Genomic DNA, 22156 nt, shown 5'->3' on the forward strand with positions numbered 1-22156 from the left:
TCTCAACCACTGCGCCACCAGGGAAGCCCTATATAGCCTTTTTATATATCCCAATCATATCCCTTCCACCTGTGACTGTAAATAATTCCAGATGCCTAATCAAGGGGGTTCCAAGCAGTTAACCTAGGAGACCCACATGGCCCTTCCCAGCCGATCGCACCCTCCCGGGACCTCCCTGCCCGGCTCGCCTTTGGCAACACCCGGCCCTCCGCCGCGTGAGCGCCGCCTCCGGGTTCGCTGCGCCGAGGCGCGCGTACCCGAGGCCACGTGACCTCGAGCCGCCATGGCGGCGGTGCCGGGCGGTCGCCGCTCCGGGCCTGCAGCGGGCGCCCGCTTCTTCTGCACCGCGGGCCGCGGCCTGGAGCCCTTCCTGATGCGGGAGGTGCGGTCGCGGCTGGCGGCCACGCAGGTGAGTCGGCCTGGTCGCGCGCCCGGGCGGGAAGCAGGGCGGCCCAGTCCCCGGCCCTGGCCGTGGTGCCTCCCCGCCGGGATCCGTCCCAGACCCGGGAAAGCGACGTGAGCCCCGCGCTCTCGGCCCGCGAACCCACGGAGGCGACGTCCCGGCCCTCGGAGTTCTGCTGGCAGGTCCTCTAATTACTGCCGGAAAAACTCGCCAGCCGTTTTTCCCTGCCCATCTGTTACCGCGTATCTGTCACGCGTGAAGTTTTGTTAAAAAGAGGGGTTGACGCAAGTTACTTCATGGATTCTTTAAAAGAAAAGTGATAGTGCCTATAATTAGAATTAGACCTATCAGAATCCTTTCTCCATCCTTTAAATGCAAATATAATCTTCTGGTTCAGCTGTTTTTGTCAGTTTCCCGACAATGATTATGTTTATCTCATAGGACTTTGGGGAGGATTAAATGATAAAGGGTGTGTAAAGTACACCTTAAACACGCAGTAAATAGTAGGTAGAAAAATTCTCTTGGAAGCCTCAGAGGAGGAAGTTAACAGTTGCTGGCATTTATACGCTGTTAATTTCAATGAAACGAAGGAGGTTTTAAACATCAGTTTAGGTTCTAGGACGTGCTGAGCCTGGTTCTTGAAAACAGGAAAAGGATGTAATAGAAAAATGCTCCAGTATCTTGATGGGATATATATGACAGCGTGAATGATGTGTTTTTGGAAAATGAAAGCTTAATGAAAGAAATAGACCACTCCACTCCCAGGACTCCTGCAGTGTTGAAGGTCCACAAAAGGAGTTTCCGTGATGAGGGGGTGGGGAGAGGAGGATCGAGGGGTCATGAAGAATGGTATCAATCTTTATTAGACTACCTGCCATTTGTGGTTTTGGTCACAGAATGTCATAGAGTATTGAATGTAGCTAATCTAAAAAAGCAACAATAGCAGCCGCTGACATGGATTAAGCATTTAATATGTGTCAGACAATTTTCACAACTGCCCTATGGTATGAGGTAGGCTCCACATTTAACAGAAACGGAAAATGAGGCACAGGTAAAGTCCAATGAAATATTCAAGTCGTGGAACCAGAAAACGGCAGAGCTGGGATTCAAACCCAAGCTGTCTGAAATCAAGCATGAGCATATTATCATGTTCAACCTAGGCAGGCTGGGACCTGGGTCCAGTTCGTTAAACACTGTGCGGCCATGACGTCTTGCTGCACTGAGGTTTTAAAATGTAAACGCAGAGTTCTTGGTATGAAAAACAGATGGCTTGACCCAGTCTGCATATGCTGCATTATTAGAAAAAAGATGGTCTCTGCTTGTTCTCAGTCTTTGCCATTTGCTTCTCCATGGTGTGGTTTCCTATGTTCCCCTATCCTCTGTGTTTCCTGTAAATCGGAGTCCTGTAAGTTATAGCTAGCACTTGGTCATATTCAGGTTTGATTTTTTTTTCTCCTGGTGGTGGGGCAAGCCTCTCTATAGGTTCCTGTGTATTTTTAAATATTTAATTTATAGCATATATATACTGTAGTATGTAGTGTGTAGAGTACTTTATAAAGAAATGTCTTGGGTAAAATTAAGCTTTACTTTGTAATAATGTTTAACGTGTTAAATACTGTTAGTTATTATAACAATAAAAGCAGGAACAGTAATTTTGGAGAGAGTAGAGGTGTCTCCAGTGCCAGCTGGCCAGGAGGCCCTGTCAGTTGGTTAGTCAGCCTTTATAAATCCACATAGCAAAGACAATTAACCCAGGTCCTTTTGTTTTTACTTTTTTAGTGGGGTCATGACGACAGAGGGCAGTGGGGTACAGCTAAGCAGACAGTTGAGTTGTTCCATAGTTTTTCATTTAATGTAGTAAAGTATATATTTTTAAGTCTCTCTTCTAAAATGATCCAGAAAAGCTCACACCCCACCTCAGTCCTTCACTTAGTACTTTAAAATTAATTCTGAAATTAAATGGCATCTGTAGAATTAGGATAACTTTGGTATCTCCCTATCTTACTGTACCTTACTTTTTTGCATAGGCTTAAGCTTTTCATCTTTGTGTCAGACTTGAATCCCTGAATTGTAAAAGAAAGGTAAAACTGCTAACTGCCTAGATAACGCTAGCCGATAACAGAGCTATTTTTTTCTTTAATAAAGGCTGTTATTTCATCTTCTGAAGTGTTAGACATAAAACCAGCTGGTTTTAGGCAGTTTTTAATGATTTAATTCCAAATGGAAAGAACAGATTGGATATATAAATAAATTTTCAAGGAACAAATACTGGGGTGAAATATTCTAAAATGCCACAGTTCTCCCTAATTATTGTAATTGAATATGATCAGTAACAAACTAAAAAAAATGAGTAACGGTAGCTTCAGTGTTGGAAATCATAAACACCAAAATTCATCTCTCTACTACTTTGAGACACAATGTCTTTACGAAGGGTGAACTGTTAAAGTGCTTTCATATATATGACTGATTCTCACAGTGGCTGTTTTACAACTTCATAAACTACTTCTGATTACATGCTCATTTCTTGTAAAAGGAATGTAGGCCTAATGTTAATTTTTTAAATAAAGAGAATAATGTTGCTTTTGGTTTTGAGAATGTATTTAGTGCCTCAACACATATTATTCTTATGATTGGATACCCCAAATAAATTAAATGACCTTTTAGGTCCTCTTAATTAACTTTATTTTCAGTCAACGTTTTTTTGTTCTCCACACCCCCCTCAAAAACAGATATTTTTGGAGGAAGTTCGTTATATAAACTGTTTCCCTTGATACTCAAGTAAATGAGAAAAGATAAGATCTTTGTACAATTAAATAACAAATTTAATGTCTAGACTACTTAGGTTAAAATCACTGGTCTAGATGTTTGCATCAGTTTGTTTATAAGACTTGGATCTTAAAACCATACATTGTCAGTAAAATATTTATTTCAGTTCCCCCAGAATCTGGACAAAGTATTTCATGTCTGTTAACCTGTTTTGTGATGGCTTAATATCAGCTATATTTTTAGGTCAAGTAACATAAAATCTAAACTTCTAAAAATTTACTTTTTAAAACTATGTCTCCAAGTTCTAAGCACTTTTGGGGTATATATTTAGTTTTGACTTTAGAGAGAAAATGTCACCTTTGTAATGGGAAAGAAGTAAATTGTAGACACCAGAAGTTCTTGTTTTAGTTACTTCATTATCCCCTTAAATCCTGATTCCTAAACATTATTCTCATTCCCTGCTTCCTCCATCTCTCTTGGTCAGCTACATTGCTGGTACCTAAGCTATTTGGTTTTTTTTTTTAATTTATTTGTTTTTCCAGCTCTCTTGAGGTATAATTGACATACAACATTATGTAAGTTTAAGGTGATTTGATACATTTATATATTGCAAAATGATGACCACCATAGCATTAGCTAACACCTCCATCCCATCATATAAGCACCATTACTTTTTTTGTGGTGAAAACATTTAAGATCTACTCTTTTAGCAACTTTCAGCTACATAATACAGTATTACTAGCTGTAATCACCATGCTATATGTCAGAGCCCCAGAACTTGTTACTCTTGTAACTGGAAATATTGGGGTTTTAATTGTTATCAACCTAGGGCTTCCCCAGTGGAGATTCTTCTTCATCAAGCTAGAGTGGTAACCTCAGAAATTACCATCTGCAAAGCTTAATTAGACCAGGTCAGATCAAACATAAAACATTTGGAGTTCAAATTCCCATTGAATGGGAGCTACCTACGCACATGGGATCCCCCAAATTCCATGGTTGCCTCAGTCCTAGGAAATGACATAAAACCATGTCAGTCAGCCCATGGCCACTGCTAAAAGGAGAATGCTAGGACTGTCCACATCCATCCTGAACCTGAGGGCGTTGGAATGACCCAAAAGGTTTAGGGTTCCATTGGCATTAAGCACCATTTGCTGTACCTCATTCGATTCTCTGTGAGTCAGTGCTCTCTTCATTTTCCTTTCTTCATGACTTTGACCACATAGCCATCCTGTCTCCAAAACCTCTTTCTGTTTGATGCGTACTTCTTGCTTCTGTCCATTTTCCAGTTCCCACAGCCAAATGGTTCATTATTTCTTCCTCAGTAATCTACTTCTCCCTCCAGCATCACGTTCACCACTCAGTCCTTTATGCCTCTTCCACAGTAATTTTTTCTGCCAGCTAATTTAGTGCTGTCATAGTTTTCATCAAAAGCCTGTAATGCTTGACCATTAGCATCTGTGGTACTCGAAATTTCGTGACCATTATCAAGCCGGCCTGAGCTACACCATCCATCCACCCGACACCATCAGTCAGCATCACACAGCAAATGTTGCCATGCTGACTTACAGTTTACTTCAGCCAGGTTGTCACTCCCATCTGTGTGTTCTTGCCCTTTTTTCTTTTGTTAGAATCCCTCTTCCTAAGTCTTATAGGATTCTTCCCCGAGACTTTTACTAACGATGGCTTCCATCGTTGGTGCTACTTATTGTACCTACAACTTATCAGTGCGTTTATTATGTTAAGTTTTTAGTTTTCTTCTGGGTTTAATGCAGATTGTTGTCTTATAAATTTTACATTTTAATTTGTATGTCATTGTATGCCTATTACATTATTATTCATCTTTAAGATTTATACTGTATGCTTCCTTGTAGACCACGAGGTGGATGTTTAAGAAATACCTACTGATTATTTTAACCTTGGGCTAGACACCTCATTTGTCCTCTCCATTATACCTTTCCTTTGCCCACTCTTAACATTTGAGTGAGATTTGATAATTAATGAGTATTTTGTGTTCTATTTTTTTAGTAGTGTGTGCACACACACACTTTCCAAAAGGTAACATAGAAAGATTATGATCTTGGTCACTATGTGACTTCATACAAATTATTTAACCTCTCTAAGCCTCAATTTCCTAATCTATAAAATGGGGATGATAAAATCTACCTTAGAGGGCTGTTATAAGGATATGGGGGGAAAAAATGTATTCAGAGGGCCTAGTACAGTGTCTGATAAATAGTAGATACTTCAGAAATGGTCATTTTTGTTACTGTTAGTCTAGGTGCTATGTTTTAATTCATTAATATCTATTTTTTCTATCTCTAGGTTGAATATATTTCAGGAAAAGTTTTTTTCACCACCTGTTCTGACTTGAATATGCTGAAAAAATTAAAATCTGCAGAAAGGTTATTTTTGCTGATTAAAAAGCAGCTTCCATTTAATGTTTCTTCTGTAAGTAAAGGTACAGTGTATACCTATTGCTTTTACCCCCCATGATATATTGTACTCCAGAGTTTTCTGCTTGGTAATTAATATGTAGCCATTTCACATTTTTAAGATTCATTCAGACCCGTGGGATCGTTAGTTATTTTTCTGTATTTCCTGAACATTATCACCTAATTATGTCTCTTCTCTTTGCAATCTGCTGCCTGTCTTCTGAGATTTTAGTGTCCTAAGTCACATTTCTTCCTTAAGAATTACGATCAGACACCTTCTCTAGAACTGTGTGTGGTCAGTGCATTTATTTAGATTTAGGAGCATGTAATAACCCAAAATGCATTGATTTAATTAATTGGTCAAAACTGTCACCATCTAAATTTTAACTGATGAGTGATATAATTGGAAAAATACTACATAGTAAAATTTCCTGTTTGGGGAACTTTAAATGTTTTGAAAAAACTTATACCCATTTATAAAGCATTAGAGTTAAAGAGGGCTTAAGAGATTTCTTGTCCACTCCCTAATTTTATAAATATGCTGCTGAAATAATGTAAAGATCTTGATAAAAGCAACAAAATAGGATCAGATACATCTGGATAAAACATTGCCTTAAACCTCATTTTGATTGCTGCTTGTGCACAAGAGACCATGTCATCATATAGTCTATAATAAAATGTGTCAAGAAAGATACAAATGGCGAGAAATCAAGACAGGGCAGAAAAATGGTTTTAAAGCAAATCTAAGGTATAATATTGTGGGGTCAATAAAATTTCATCCCAATATTCCACACACTTTCATATTTAGAGAACTACAGTAATTATTCTTGGGTCATTTTTACGTCCCTTGTTCATCAAGGAAAGGTTACATTTTATCGAGCATGGCTGGCAGTCCCTAAGTTATGAATGGGTTGTATATCTGAAGTGTTACTTTGTGGGAAATCATTTTACGATCTGTGCTAATATTGTATGGTCTAAAATAGTCCCAAGATTCAGTTGCTCTGTTTTTGAGCTCTGTGTTTTGCAATTTATTCTGTTTTTTTAAACTTAATTTTTGTAGGCAAGATCAGCATTATTTTAAAGACCAATACATGCTCTAGGTCTATAAGTATATTGAAGAGATGCATATGTTATCGTAGGACAAATGATCTTGCTAAAGAAAATGATAACTTTGTAGGAATTTTAAAACAGTTTTGGCGTTAAGTATGCAATATACGAATGAACTTTATTCTGTACAATATTCTTATGTTAAATTATATAAATTCCAGATGAAAGGGAAGTCACTATTCATGTAGCAATTTAATAAAATTTCTTATTTTAAAGAAATAAAGGTAATGGGATTTGGGGGGTGATGAATAGCTTCAATAAAGGGTAAACTGAGATTTTATTTATTTAGGAAAAATATTTAATGAAATGCAGAGACTAACAAATGATGATCCTGAAAGTTGGTTGAATGCCATTTCAATTTGGAAAAATCTTCTTGAACTTAATGCAAAAAAGGTAAAACTTTCTCAAAAAAATGCTAACCCACTAAAAAGAAAAGTGGGAGAAAATGACATCATTGCTAAGAAATTGAAAACAGCAGAAATGCAAGAGATACAAGAGAATAAGGAATGCCAAGTGGAAAAACAAATAGAAGAAGAAACACTGGAGCAAGGAAATTTTACCACTAAAAGAGACAAATCTCAAGAAGAACTTCAGAACGATGTAGCAGAAGCAGTTGATACTCATAACCAGAACGACTTAACTTTCAGAGTTTCCTGTCGCTGCAGTGGAGCCATTGCAAAGACCTTTACTGCACAGGTATACTTTCCCCCTCCAGAGTGGGTTACCATTTTCTAAGAGTTTATTACTCTTTAGATCTAAAAAGAGGTGAAAACCTTTCTCAGAATACATAAACCAGGCCCAGACAGATAACTAGGCCTAATCTCATATAACTAAATCTCTTCTAAAAATGCATTTTCCTTCTTAACTGTACCTCAGATGCTTAAGAGGAATAGTATGCCATTCTATGTAAAGACTTCCTTTTACTTTCTCCCTAAAAGTTTCGTTAAACGAATAGATATCCTTTACATTTGGAAATCCTAATATCATGGTCTGAAGCTGTTTGGCTCTCTCTGTAGTTCGCTTCTGTGTTTATTGAATTGTTGCTCTGCACCAGGTCCTGCATGTGGGATTGTCCCAGGACCCAGATGCAAATACACAGATGGACGGAAAAGGAGAACAAAGACCACGAACAGACCCTACAAAGTTCAGTAATATAAAGGGCATAAGCCTAGGTCCTTTGGCCAGTCTTAAAATCAGACAGACCCTTAAGTTTGAGCCTAATGCTATTGCTGGTAATTTTTAAACATATAGGATTGCCATAGCTAAAATAGTTCATCTTTCAGCTTGCATCTGTCTCCTAAAACCCAGAATGACCATATTTATCAGGCCATGATCTGGTTATTTCATGTATCTAAAATTACAAGAATAAAAAAAATAAAAAAATTAAAAAAAAATAAAATAAAATTACAAGAATAAAGATTACATACAAGTAGACGTTAATGCCATAGGATGTGTTGGGGGTGGAAGAAGTAAAATATACCCTTTTTGCCTTGAGTAGAAGATGCTTTCGTGTGATATTTTAATATTGTAGCCTTAAATTACCATCAGATAGTCTGATTGATTTTCCTGCAGACTCTGTTAGTTTTTGCTTACATTTAAACTTAAAATTTTCATTTTTAGTATATTCTTTTCTATAACCTGCTGCTTTTCCAGGAGGCAGGAAGAGTAATTGGAATTGCTCTCATGAAACAGTTTGGATGGAAAGCAGATTTGAGGAATCCAAATGTAGAGGTAATGAGTGTTCATTTTATTTTATATGCTTATAACCTAATTCTTTAAAGACGATGCCAACTATTCTTTTTTTAAATTGAAATATAGTTGACATAAAATATTATGTTTCAGGTGAACTACACAGTGATTCGACACTTGCATACATTACAAAATAATCACCATGATAAGTCTAGTAGCCACCTGTCCCCATGCAAAGTTATTACAATATTATTGCAATGTCAACAACTTTTATTCTGCTTTTCAATTTTGCTTTAGAGTTTTAAAAATCATGTCTACATGGATCCAGCAGTCTGTTTCCTCTTTAGCAATAGAATACTACAGATAATTTTGCTAGTAGTTTTCACTGTGAAAATGTCTCATCCAAATTAGGACTTTTGGAATGGAATTGTTTAGTCACAGTTAAACTGAACATTTAATATGAGGTTGCAGAGATGCTCTCTATAATCACTATAATAAATAACAAGTCTGTATAATAAGAAATTCTAGCTAATGGTAAAAAAAAATCGGAAAACAAAAAGGCCAATACAAAGTTAATTAGTGTGTTAATCATGGCTTTGTTAGGGTTTGGGGATTATTTTTCTTTTTCTCTATTTTCAAAATCAATTTAAGGAGGTTACACAATTTTTGATTAGAACAAAGTAAACACATGGGAAAACAAATTCTAGCTATAACAAATATTCTTCACTATTTTTTGAAAACCATCTCATAAATTTGACCAGTTTAGTCACTTTTATGATTCGTTAATTCATAAATTTATTGTTATATAGCTTTAAATGGAGTAATGGCTGGCCAAATCAGAAGATTTTGTGTTGTTTTTCAGTTTTGTTATTTGATATTTTTTGCTTTTAAAAAGTCGTGCCTCTTTTATATTCTTTATTGCTGTTATGCAAAATATTTTGACCTCAAGAATGTTTTGACATAAGGGTGTCTTCCTTCATCTGCCCCTTTCCACTTTGCTTATCTTCAGCTCTCCTGTTTCCTCCTCTCCATCTCTCCCTGCCTCTATCTCACTGTCTCAGAATTATAGTTTTCTCATAGTTTAGCTCATAACTAAATATATCTAATTTAATTCCTATCATCCATTTAATGCAATTAATAATAGCTATTGGTAGAAATAATCAACACAAAACAAAATTGACAACAATAGAATCACACATAGTAAAATCCGTGACCAAAATTGACAGAAGAATCAAATCTTAACAAATTTTGTTCTGTACAGTTAATAGAAAAACCTTCATAGTGGGGAAAGCTATACCTGATAACATTTGATATATAAAAATATCAGTATATCATATCTTTAATATAACTTTTAAATAGAAAAGAATTAATCCCAATTAGTAGTTTTGCTAGAATGAATAATATAAAAAATTGGAAAGTTTAGCTTCAGTAATCAAGGAATTAAACTGACTAAACGGAGTTCACTCCAGATTATTCTTTTCTTAATAAAAGTTTATCAATATTGGAATAATTCTGATTAAACTATATTAAAATACCTTTGGGGTAAAAGTGTCAGGAATCAAATGTTCTTGAGGTCAAACAGCAGAATTAGAGAATTCCATAAGCCTCATCAGGCTACAGAAGGAGGGTTCTTTAAAATCTGTGTGGGCTACTAATTATAACTTGAGGCATTTAAATCCTCATCATGGCCTGTCATGACGACTACAGCTGACACTGCTATACAACTTAAAGGAAGGCGGCTAAGAGAGTAAATCCTAGGAGTCCTTATGACAAGGAAGAAGTTGTTCCTTTTTCCCCTTCTTTTCCTTTCATCTATATGAGAAGATGGATGTTAGTTGGACCTATTGTGGTAATCATTTCACAATATACATGAATGAAGCCTTCATGCTATAGGCCTTAAACATATAGAGTGATATATGTCAATTATTTTTCAATAAAACTGGGGAAAAAATAACAAGGTAATAGAAGGAAGAAGCTCCCCTATAAATAGTAGGGAGGGGAAAGGTCACCCTTGCTACAGTATATTTGGCTTAAAGAAAGTTTTCTGTTAACCATGGCATCAAGTCTTATTTGAGGCTAGAATTAGGGTAGATTTAGGTAGTTGTCTCTAACCTAAAATTATGAAAAATCTAATTTAGTTAAGGTAATTCAGAGAAGCGCTGGGAAGAAAGGTGACCTTGAGTTCTTCGTAATATGATTCGCAATATAACTTGTATACAATTTGACCTCAGAATTTTTCTATGAGACGTACTTAAAATTTACTTTGCCTCTGCTCAGTAAAAAATATTATGGAACATTTTTCTGGATATGACAAAGCCTTGGAATTTCTTATTAAAATATAGGTTATATAGGTTCAAAATGGAAGTTTTCAAATTGTCAATCATTTGGTAATGCATTTCCTGTTCCATTTTAACTTCTGTATTTGTTCTTTCAGATCTTTATACATCTAAGTGATATTTACTGTGTGGTGGGAATTCCTGTGTTCAGGTAGATATTGTTTCTAAGTTTCAGGTTTGTTCCTTAGTAGATTTTGTAAAATTAAGAACTTTGTGCTTTTATTTATAGTATGAAAGAAACGTTGATATATCAGAGGGAGCTAAAGGCAAAGCATTTGAGTTCTTTGCTTGAGCCAGTAAAGTATTTTCACGGAGCTTAGTAGATATCTGATCGGACTAGAGCTGTGAAAGATTTGATCACAATAACCCACTGATGACATGATTCATACTGAAAATTATATCTAATTATTTCTATTATTAAATGATTTTCACAGGCCCATATTTAAGCTAAAATTTTTGGTCTGTTGGCCTCTTGGATTTTTTTATTAAAGTAGAAAACACAACACAGTACTTAAAAGTCACCTTAAACATTCTTCAAATTTTATTGCAGCTCTTTTTTCGTGGGAGAGTCATTCCAGTTTTTAAAATCTTCCGGTTTTCTCCCTAGTTATGTTGGGTACTATATAATAATAAATGCAGTTGATTCCTTTTCTTATTCAGAAATACTTATTGAACGCTTATCATATGACAGGTCCTTTTTCTAGATGCTTTGGGAGGAAAGAGCTGGTTGGATGATGGAAGTAGGGATTTGCAGTTTGTTGGGAACATGTGAATATTGTTGGCATCTTCAAAACATTTTATTTGCAAAGCCCTGTTTACACAGTATAAGGTGATTTAGATACCCTTTCTCTAGGTGATTCTAGGCATGGAATGTTTTTAAAATCCTAAAAGTGCTATGGGAATACCTCACTTGCCCTAAGCTCACATTTGTGCATGTGTAAGCCTGAATCGGGCTGTAAAAAGGAGTGCTGAAGGTCACTGTAATAGCTTTTATCAAATGGTGCACAATGCTGAGAACGCTGTAGATGTTCAAGAAGTGTTGAACGACTGAGTTCCACTGTGTGCTAGTCACAGGGTAGACCCCACTAGCCTCTAGATTACAAAAATCATGCACCAAATAATATTTCTTGTCACCTCAACACACACGAGGTCATCACATGCCTCAACGCCCTGTTGGTTTCCCTTGGCCCCCACCTACCCCAGTAGCCTACCAACTCTCCCAGATGAAACCTAACCCACTGTTTTATACCTACACCTGCAAGGGGTCCAGGCTGCCCTACTCCAGTGCCTTTTGAAGTCCCAGGCCCTAACCCCTGCAGAATATTTGTAAAACATTTTTTTCTTTTAAGCAATTTTGGTTTTTTTAAATTTTATAATAGTCGACAGGAAAGGTGGGAGAAACTGAAAGGTGGCCACATTTCAACCTAGTGTAATTATTGATAGTCACCAAGACAAGGGTAAGGAAGACTAGTAAGACAGTAAAATATGAAATATATTTTTAGAAGGATTCATAAAGCAGCTAAATATTCTTTAACACTTTGGCCCCTAAAAGGGTGAGCTTAAGTGTCTAGAATATTGATTTGTAAGGAACATTTCATCCCCAGCAGGGCTGACTGATGCAGTATGAATGTATTTAGATTTTTGGCACCAAATAAAAGAACTCATTTTTAATTTGTAATCATAGATAAAAATGCTAACTTTCATGCTCTTTTATTATTAACTTAACAAATATACGTAAGTTTTTATATGTGTTTTTAAAAGGTGTACAATTTTATTTAATGATTGCTAGACACCCTCAAGAAGTCATGCTTATGGCATCTCAAGTAATAACTGGTAATTTAACCTAAAAGTTGACAAATAAAACGTATGTATCTGAAAATTAAGGCTCAGACCCTGAATGAGCAGTGGCCGAAAATAAGATTGCATTAGACACTCTGTAATTAGTCTGTTTCACTGCCTCGGCGAAGGAAGGAAGCAATCACGAAGTGTCTTGATTAAAACAGTTCACCATTGTGTGAGGCAAGGGAGGCATATGAAGAACTGAAAAGCAGATAGCGGTGGACAAGAGAAGTGATGGTGGAGGTCAGAAACTGTAACCTGGTGACCCTGACAAGAGAAGAAAGTCAGAAGTGATGGAACAGAGGACAGAGCAGCCATCGAGTTTGAGGGACACACAAAAATGTGTATCTTAGTAGCACATCACCTGGTACAGTAAGCATAGTGGATAAGAACCATGGACTTCAGTTCCCCCTTCTCCACAAAATAACTCTGCGAGTTGGGGCATATTATCACATTCCTCTGCTATAAAATCAGGAAAAGGATGGTATCTACTTCCTAGCTTTGTAGTTGGGATTAAATGAGATAACACGTATGAAAATGAGATAACTGCTTTTATGATACAGTAAGTGGTGAATAAATTTCAACTATTCTATTTTTAAACAGATCAGCAACTAGGGAGGGAAGGGGAGAAGCATTTACCAGAGTAAGATTAATTCATTCAATTAATTTCAACTGAAATTATCTAATGAGTACTTACTCTGTGCTAAGCATTGTGCTACATATCCAGTGTTCAAAGATGAGTAAGATGGTTATGAAACACAAGGAATTCACTCTAGTGGGAGAACAGATACGTGGTCAGTGCTTGATTGGAATTAGAAAAGAGGACCTAACTGATGGAGGACAGGTGAGCAAAAGAACACAGAAGAGTATCACTCAGTGTATCACTTAAATGGAGAATAATAAGCAAGGATATCTCAAGTGGACAAGAGAAGGAAAGGATCTTACAAGCAAGGAACTGCACGTGTAGAGGCATGGAGGTGTGAGGAGGCTTGAGGTGCATGGCGGACAGCAAGTAGTTTCGGTATAGATGGGACCGGGAGTGCATAGGGAGAGTGGTGGAAAAGGAGATTGAGGATTAGGAACGAGTCATGAAGTGTCTTATAAGCCGGGTTAAATAACTTGAATTTTATTCGAAAGGCAGTAAGAATTTGAAGCAGAAGAGTGTTGCGATTAGGTTTGTGATTTTTAAAAAATTACCAAGGAAATTGTATTTTAAAGTGGAAGGGAAATAAAAAAGGGGGGTTAAACTCATACCGGTTCAGGCGATGAATGATGAAGAAATGAACTAAGGCAATGCTGGGGGTAATAAAAAGGAGGCCGTGCATTCAAGAAAATGTTAGGGAGTCTAGAGTAACTTCCAGATATCTGATATTGGCAACGAAGAGACACTGGTGTCAGTCACTGAGATATAAAATATGGGGAAAGGAAGTAGGTATGTGTCCAGTGAAACATGTCCAGGTAGATATTTAAAGTTGCAGCTCTGGAGTTCAGGTGACAAGTCTCAGCTGGAGGTGTAGATGAGATTACCCAGTACATAGATGGTAAGTGGCCTAAGGAAATGAAGACGTATATCAAGATAATAAATACAGGGAAAGGAGAGTGTACTTAGTTTATATCTTTAAATTTTGCAGTACTTAAAGAACCTCCAGGTAAAAGATGTCCAAATACACGTTTGAAGATAAAGATCTGGGATTCAAGGGACAAATCTAGGCTAGAGAGATGTAGGTGAGAATGTCTTCAACTTGCTGATAGACGGTGGGTAAGAGAAAAAAGAAGAAATGTATGTAAGATCAAAAACACCTTTATTTATTTTTTTACCATCTTTATTGGTGTATAATTGCTTTACAATGGTGTGTTAGTTTCTGCTTTATAACAAAGTGAATCAGCTATACATATACATATATCCGCATATCTCCTCCCTCTTGCGTCTCCCTCCCACCTTCCCTATCCCACCCTCTAGGTGATCACAAAGCACCAAGCTGATCTCCCTGTACTATGTGGCTGCTTCCCACTAGCTATCTGTTTTACATTTGGGAGTGTATATATGTCCATGCCACTCTCACACTTCGTCCCAGCTTACCCTTCCCCCTCCCCGTGTCCTCAAGTCCATTCTCTACATCTGCATCTTTATTCCTGTCCTGTCCCTAGGTTCTTCAGAACCTTTTTTTTTTTTTTTTAAGATTCCATATATATGTGTTAGCATATGGTATTTGTTTTTCTGTTTCTGACTTACTTCACTCTGTATGACAGACTCTAGGTCCATCCACCTCACTACAAATAACTCAATTTCATTTCTTTTTATGGCTGAGTAATATTCCAATGTATATATGTGCCACATCTTCTTTATCCATTCATCTATCGATGGACACTTAGGTTGCTTTTGTGTCCTGGCTATTGTAAATAGTGCTGCAGTGAACATTGTGGTACATGACTGTGTTTGAATTACGGTTTGCTCAGGGTATATGCCCAGTAGTGGGATTGCTGGGTCATATGGTAGTTTTAGTTTAGTTTTGTTTTGTTTTGTTTTTTTTGGTACGCGGACCTCTCACTGCTGTGGCCTCTCCCGTTGCGGAGCACAGGCTCCGGACGCGCAGGCTCAGTGGCCATGGCTCACGGGCCCAGCCGCTCCACGGCATGTGGGATCTTCCCGGACCAGGGCACGAACCCGTGTCCCCTGCATTGGCAGGCGGACTCTCAACCACTGTGCCACCAGGGAAGCCCCTCTTTTTAGTTTTTTAAGGAACCTCCACACTGTTCTCCATAGTGGCTGTATCAATTTACATTCCCACCAACAGTGCAAGAGGGTTCCCTTTTCTCCACACCCTCTCCAGCATTTATTGTTTGTAGATTTTTTGATGATGGCCATTCTGACCAGTGCGAGGTGATACCTCATTGTAGTTTGGATTTGCATTTTTCTAATGATTAGTGATGTTGAGCACCCTTTCATGTGTTTGTTAGCAATCTGTATGTCTTCTTTGGAAAAATGTGTATTTAGGTCTTCTGCCCATTTTTCGATTGGGTTGTTTGTTTTTTTGATATTGAGTTGCATGAGCTGCTTGTAAAATTTGGAGATTAATCCTTTGTCAGTTGCTTCGTTTGCAAATATTTTCTCCCATTCTGAGGGTTATCTTTTCATCTTGTTTTTGGCTTCCTTTGCTGTGCAAAAGCTTTGAAGTTTCATTAGGTTCCATTTGTTTATTTTTGTTTTTATTTCCATTTCTCTAGGAGGTGGGTCAAAAAGGATCTTGCTGTGATTTATGTCATAGAGTGTTCTGCCTATGTTTTCCTCTAAGAGTTTGATAGTGTCTGGCCTTACATTTAGGTCTTTAATTCATTTTGAGTTTTTATTTTTGTGTAAGGTGTTAGGGAGTGTTCTAATTTCATTCTTTTACATGTAGCTGTCCAGTTTTCCCAGCACCACTTATTGAAGAGACTGTCTCTTCTCCATTGTATATTCTTGCCTCCTTTATCAAAGATAAGTTGACCATACGTGCATGGGTTTATCTCTGGGCTTTCTATCCTGTTCCATTGATCTATATTTCTGTTTTTGTGCCAGTACCATACTGTCTTGATTACTGTAGCTTTGTAGTATAGTCGGAAGTCCAGAAGCCTGATTCCTCCAGCTCTGTTTTTCTTTCTCAAGATTGCTCTGGCTATTCGGGATCTCTTGTGTTTCCGTACAAATCATGAAATTTTTTGTTCTAGTTCTGTGAAAAATGCCATTGGTGGTTTGATAGGGATTGCGTTGAATCTGTAGATTGCTTTGGGTAGTATAGTCATTTTCACAATGTTGATTCTTCCAATCCAGGAACATGGTATATCTCTCCATCTGTTTGTATCCTCTTTAATTTCTTTCATCAGTGTCTTATAGTTTTCTGCATACAGGTCTTTTGTCTCCTTATGTAGGTTTATTCCTAGGTATTTTATTCTTTTTGTTGCAGTGGTAAATGGGAGTATTTCCTTAATTTCTCTTTCAGATTTTTCATCATTAGTGTATAGGAATGCCAGAGATTTCTGTGCATTAATTTTGTATCCTGCTACTTTACCAAATTCATTGATTGGCTCTAGTAGTTTTCTGGTGGCATCTTTAGGATTCTGTATGTATAGTTTCATATCATCTGCAAACAGTGACAGTTTTACTTCTTCTTTTCCCATTTGGATTCCTTTTATTTCTTTTTCTTCTCTCATTGCTGTGGCTAAAACTTCCAAAACTATGTTGAATAATAGTGGTGAGAGTGGACAACCCTGTCTTGTTCCTGATCTTAGAGGAAATGGTTTCAGTTTTTCACCACTGAGAACAATGTTGGCCATGGGTTTGTCATATACGGCCTTTATTATGTTGAGGTAAGTTCCCTCTATGCCTACTTTCTGGAGGAAAAAACACCTTTATTTTTGTACTAAGGTAAAAGCCAGCTAAACTCTGATTAAACACATCAGCGGATTTTACGAAAGTAGGGAATTATTTTTATTTTCAAGGAGTTTATTTCTGAACACTTCTTTCCCCCGAATAATTTTATTTTTACTGACATAATGAGGCCGTTTTGTTGAAATAATAGCAGATTAGTTTTGCCCAAGGTTAAGCAAAATAAGAATGTGTTCACTTTTGTCACATATTAATAGAATTGGCTTCCATAAAATAAAACCTCTATTAGTAAAAATATGCACATAATGGCTAAAAATTTAAAGGTTCTACATAAATCTCTGATGCTTAGAAAAGCACTTTGTAATATATATGGACAAAGACAGTTTTCCATAATAATTCTCGCTCGCTCTCTGTGTTTGTTTCTAGAGTGAAAATCATCTCTTCATTTTGGTTTTAACTAATGTGTTTTGTAGCAAGATAATTGCTGCAGTTAACCTGCAGAAGCAAGATTCATTGATCAAAATATTTTATAGTGTTTCTACCTGCAAAGTTTATATCCCAGATTCCAAATCTGTGGATATAGTACTATTTACAATGTGAATTTTTATTTCCTGAAAAACCTTTCAAGAGAAAAAAAAAAAAAAACTTTCGTAGGTTTACCGTTCAGGGCTTCCTCATAATAGTAAATATGCAATTATACTGTTTTATTTGATAAGGTATTTATAATTACCTCATTTCATTCTAAGATCTTAAGAGGCTTGCAGTAAATACACACAAAACAGGATAACTTAAAGTCAAAGAAAGAGCAGAAATAAAATGATGAAAGGAAATAGGGTTTGGAAAACACTGTGGCTTTGTGTAATGTTAGTAGAAGAGCCCCTTAGTGGCTTTGGAACAAGTCTATCCCCAAAACAACCAGGCACTGATTCTTGAAATCATACCCATAATGTCTTACCAACAAATTGTATACATGAAATAGAAAAGTGCATTGATATTTCCAAGGAAATGCTTGTTTGTTGCATTAGAAACATAAAAATAATTTTCTGAAAATTTGTATCAAATCTAGAAACACCGATAGTAGCAATGATTAGGTAGAGGATAAAGTATAAAGTGATACATAATGGAGACCAGTGAACTCATTGGGGAGATGTCTGCTTCAGCCCTTCGTTCGATAAATTATCTTAGGCAATGCAATGTCATGCTTCATTCCATCTTTTGAGAAAGATGCAAATGAGCAAGAAGCAAACTTACAAAAGGGACTTTTTAGAAAACATATTTCAAGGGTTAGCATCCATTCAGCCCTGCTTCCTATACTACATCTATATCACAGTGCAGTCTGTTCCTCTTGATGACTCCAGATCAGCAAGGCAAGGTCTAGTCCGTGTGGGAAGTCAGGGAAGTATATAAACACTTTAGGAAGATTTCCCTCATGTGATTAAATCTTTATAAGTTAAACACACAATGGTTTAAATTTCACTTATCTAAAAAATTTACCTTTCTGAAATACCACACTGGCTGGTTAGACAAGGTGCCAATTAGAGAAGGTAATTTTGTAATAAGGTTAAATATTCTCTAACAGGAAATACTTTAGTGCATGTTGTATGAACTTGTTAAAATGAGGTACAGATATGAATGGGTTAATTTTTTTGTTTACATCATATTCTTTAACATACAGTAATATTGGGTGTTCTTTTCTTTTAGGGTTCCTTTAGCGAGCAGAGCTTACATCAAGACAGCAGGACTGAGATCTACCATAGCGTGGGCAATGGCCTCTCTCGCAGAAATTAAGGTAAGGAAACTGTTCTCATTCTTATTAATGTAATAGCAAAGTCCTTTAACCAAGATCTTGATCAGTTTTTGTAAATATTCCATGGACATAAGAAAATAATTGTATTTTCTAGTCAAGAGATGGCCTTTATATCTTGACTTACTGTTTTACTATCTGCTCAGTTCTGAAAGAGGTGTTTTGAAATTTATTAGTTTATTACATTTTTTTAAGATTTTGCATTTTTATTAGTTGTTACCTCATTCAGCTGCTGTGTAGTTTGGTTTATACTCTTTTATGAATGTTACTGCTTCATTGTGAAGTGTGCCTCTTTCTTGTTATTAAAGTTTTCATTATCTTGATTTGGAAGTTTAAATTTAAATTTCACCATGTCTTATTAATATTTTCACCGTTTTCTTTCTCTTTGCATTTTCCTTTGTAGTAGTTCTTTGACACTGCTTTATTTTCAACTTTGTTTTCAGTGTGTTTTTTTAATAAACACAGAACTCTGTTTTTATCCCACTCTGATAGGCTCTGTCTTTCAATGAGAGCATTCAGTATTATGATAGATACACCTGATTGCATTCCTCCTGTTTTATTCTGTTTGTAACTTCTTACAGTTTATCCTTTATTTTTGCTAGTTTAAGCAAGTTAATCATTTCACTGTTCTCCCTGAGGTTGGATTTTACTTTATGTTCTATTCCATTAGTGGCTCCCTCTCCCAGCTCTCTTAATTAAACACATGGGACTCGATTCTAACTTTACAACAAGACATCAACTCTTTTCTTTGCCAAGACACTGTTTTTACCACCAAGACACTCTAATCTTCCCTCCTCTGTCCCCTCTTCCCTATCATAAGATGAGACCTCCAGGGTACTTCTTTCTCTTCTGCCCCATAGAATTACTCCTCCCTACAATGAGACCTTTGAAACATTTTCCCCTCTTCCACTCCCAACTCCCAACTACTAGATTGAACTAAATTATTTATTATGTATCAGAATTTCCCTTAAAGCATGACCCTCTGTTTCAAAAGTTCTTATTCTGCACTTATATTACACAGCCTATCCTTAATCATTAAGATGTAATGTGTGCAACATGCACGTTTCTGTATAAACACACAAAGATATATTGTGAGGTGCATTGCTCCTCGCCTTTGTCCTTCACTTTGAGGCCTCGGCTCAGGTTTATTTGTTGCTTGGTTAGTCTTTCCTAAGCTACTTTCCTCAAATGTGGTATTGAGGAATATACTGTCTGGATTCCTATATATCCTCAAACTTCTTCCTGTCAACCTGGGTATCGCCACTTTGGCTAGGTATAAGATTCTTGAGTTGCAGTCCTTTTCTCTCAGAGGTCTGTAGATGCTATTCCATTGTCTTTTCACTTCTGGTGTTCTAGGTGAGCAGTTCACGCCAGTGTGATTTTTCTTTTCCATTATGCCTGTCTTGTCCTTTCTGCTTGCAAGCTTATGAGAGTTTTCTCTTTAATCCTCTAAAGTTCAGGAATATCACCTGGATGTAAATACTTATGTAAGAGTCTTTTCTATTCAGCCCAGAACTCGGTGAGTCTGACTGTCTGAGTTCTAATTCTGGCTCTACCACCTACTGGCTGGGAAACTTTAGGTAAGATAACTTAACATCTCTGTGCCTAGGTTTCTCATTTGCAAGATGAAAATAATAATCTCACAGGGTCATGTGAGGACTAAGTGAATTAGCATTTATCAAGTGATTAGAACAATGCCTAGCATATAGAAAGTATGTAAGTGTTGACGTCTGCTATAGTAATGTCGGGGAGGTGAAGACTTCCCTCCTACCCCTCTTGAGTTCTTTTGGCTGGTCTAATAATTAAATTGACACAAGACAGATTAATAGGAGGAAAAAAATATTTAATTCATATGCATGGAAGTCTAATAGACATGGGATCCCTGAAGTGACCAAAGCAGGCTGTTTATTATTTTTAGACAAAGAAACAATTATTTGTGAAGATTTAATGAAACAAAGGGGCTTGTGCTTGTAGTAGCAGATGAATGAAGAACTAACAAAGTTTGTTTATACAGCTTTCTTAGCCTTCAGTTCCCTAACTCTGGTGATAAGGATGCTTTCTATCTCCTCCCAGTAGTGGGAGGATACCTTCACAAGGGAAATTTAGTTCCTGCTTTCAGGGGGAAAGGAGGTGTCTTTTTCTTTCTTTCCTTCTTTGTGAATATCACTTCTTTTTACTGGCTGTTTCTCAAGTAACTTTAATTCAAGATAATCAATATGCCATTGAAGCATATTTTGGGGTGGCCTGCCCTGGACCCCAACAGTAATAATAATCATAGTTATAATAATTATTATTTGGAATTTATAATTATAAAAAAACATTGTTTTCCTCCACCTCAGGCACTCTTTCGTGCATTATTTACTTAATTATTATTTCCTCAATTATTTTGCTTTAGTGTCTTTAACCTTAAACTACTTCCTTTTTTCTGCTTCCGGAATTCCTGTGATAAACATGTTAAGCTTCCTTTCTCACATGCTCTCCATCTCTTTATATTTTGGCTCTGCGTTTTGAGTTATTCTTGGATATTATCTTAGAAACTATAACAAGAGTCACAAAGATGTGCTCTACTTTATTTATTGAAATGTTTAGCTTTAAAATCACGGTCTTTTTTAGCTTTGGAAAATTGTGTGTGTGTGTGTGCTGTATTTGCTATCTCTAGAAGCTCTTACTTTTTTTCACATGTTTATCTGTTCCCTCCAAAAGTTTCATTTCACTAGATGTGTGTTCTGTTTGCTCTATGTTCTCGCTAGGTTTTGAGGGACCTCCTCCCCTTAGATGTGTCATTATTTTTCTTTGTTGGCTCACTGGGCTCAAGTGTGGTTAGTAAAGTATTTTAAATGCCTGGAATCCTGTAAGTGGTAAAAGGCAAGTGGATCTCTGGCACCCCTGGGTCTGGTAGTGTAAGGAGACTGTCAGCCATGCTCAGGCACTCAGTGAAAACTCTCCTATGCACTAGTCTCCCTGCAGGTCCACAGATCTCTGAAGACCAGGTTTTTCCCTGATTCCAGTGGTTTCCCCTCTGGGTTCCAGTGCTGGTCTCTAATCACCCACCCAGCCCATGGCAAGGAGACCTCATACTGGTTCCTTCTCCTGGGACCTCAGCAGAGCCCAGGGCGTCTCTTAGCGCCGGTTGCCTGTAGTTCTGAGCATCGCTTGCCTCAGAAGTAAGTGGCTCAGAGTTGAGAGAGCAAGGAGAGAGCTATTTCCATATTACCACGTTCCCGGAACCCATGATTTTCTTTTTCATTTGATTTAAATCTTTAGCCTAAGTTTCTTTTAGTAAGGAGAGAGGGGTATGGTGACAGTTTATTTTTTCCCAAACTTCCAGTGATGTCACCACAGTTTATATTTACATATAAATTTATATAACCACCTACAAATTTGAAATGTTACCTTTATCTGATATAAACATACAAT

General features: G+C 37.0%; 1 protein-coding gene across 5 annotated transcripts in view; it reads left to right on the forward strand.

Moving 5' to 3' along the window:
- The first annotated feature begins 233 nt into the window (after positions 1-233).
- Positions 234-22156, forward strand: part of THUMPD2 (THUMP domain 2 tRNA and snRNA guanosine methyltransferase) — a 45640-nt gene continuing 23717 nt past the window's right edge. The window contains exons 1-6 of one of the 5 annotated variants that reach the window (XM_089923253.1): positions 234-409; positions 5492-5627; positions 6998-7404; positions 8329-8439; positions 10832-10884; positions 18637-18724. In XM_089923253.1, the coding sequence (XP_089779379.1) occupies positions 284-409; positions 5492-5627; positions 6998-7404; positions 8329-8439; positions 10832-10884; positions 18637-18724 (921 nt within the window). In that variant the 5' untranslated portion in view covers positions 234-283. Of the gene's footprint in view, positions 410-5491; positions 5628-6997; positions 7405-8328; positions 8440-10831; positions 10885-18636; positions 18725-22156 lie in introns of those variants that run through there. The other 4 variants (XM_089923254.1, XM_089923251.1, XM_022573996.3 and 1 more) reach the window with 4 other exon arrangements.

The sequence above is a fragment of the Delphinapterus leucas genome, chromosome 13, assembly GCF_059928025.1.
Source record: "Delphinapterus leucas isolate spDelLeu-1000000601 "Yukka" chromosome 13, BTC_Dleu_Yukka2, whole genome shotgun sequence".
Lineage (NCBI taxonomy): Eukaryota > Metazoa > Chordata > Mammalia > Artiodactyla > Monodontidae > Delphinapterus > Delphinapterus leucas.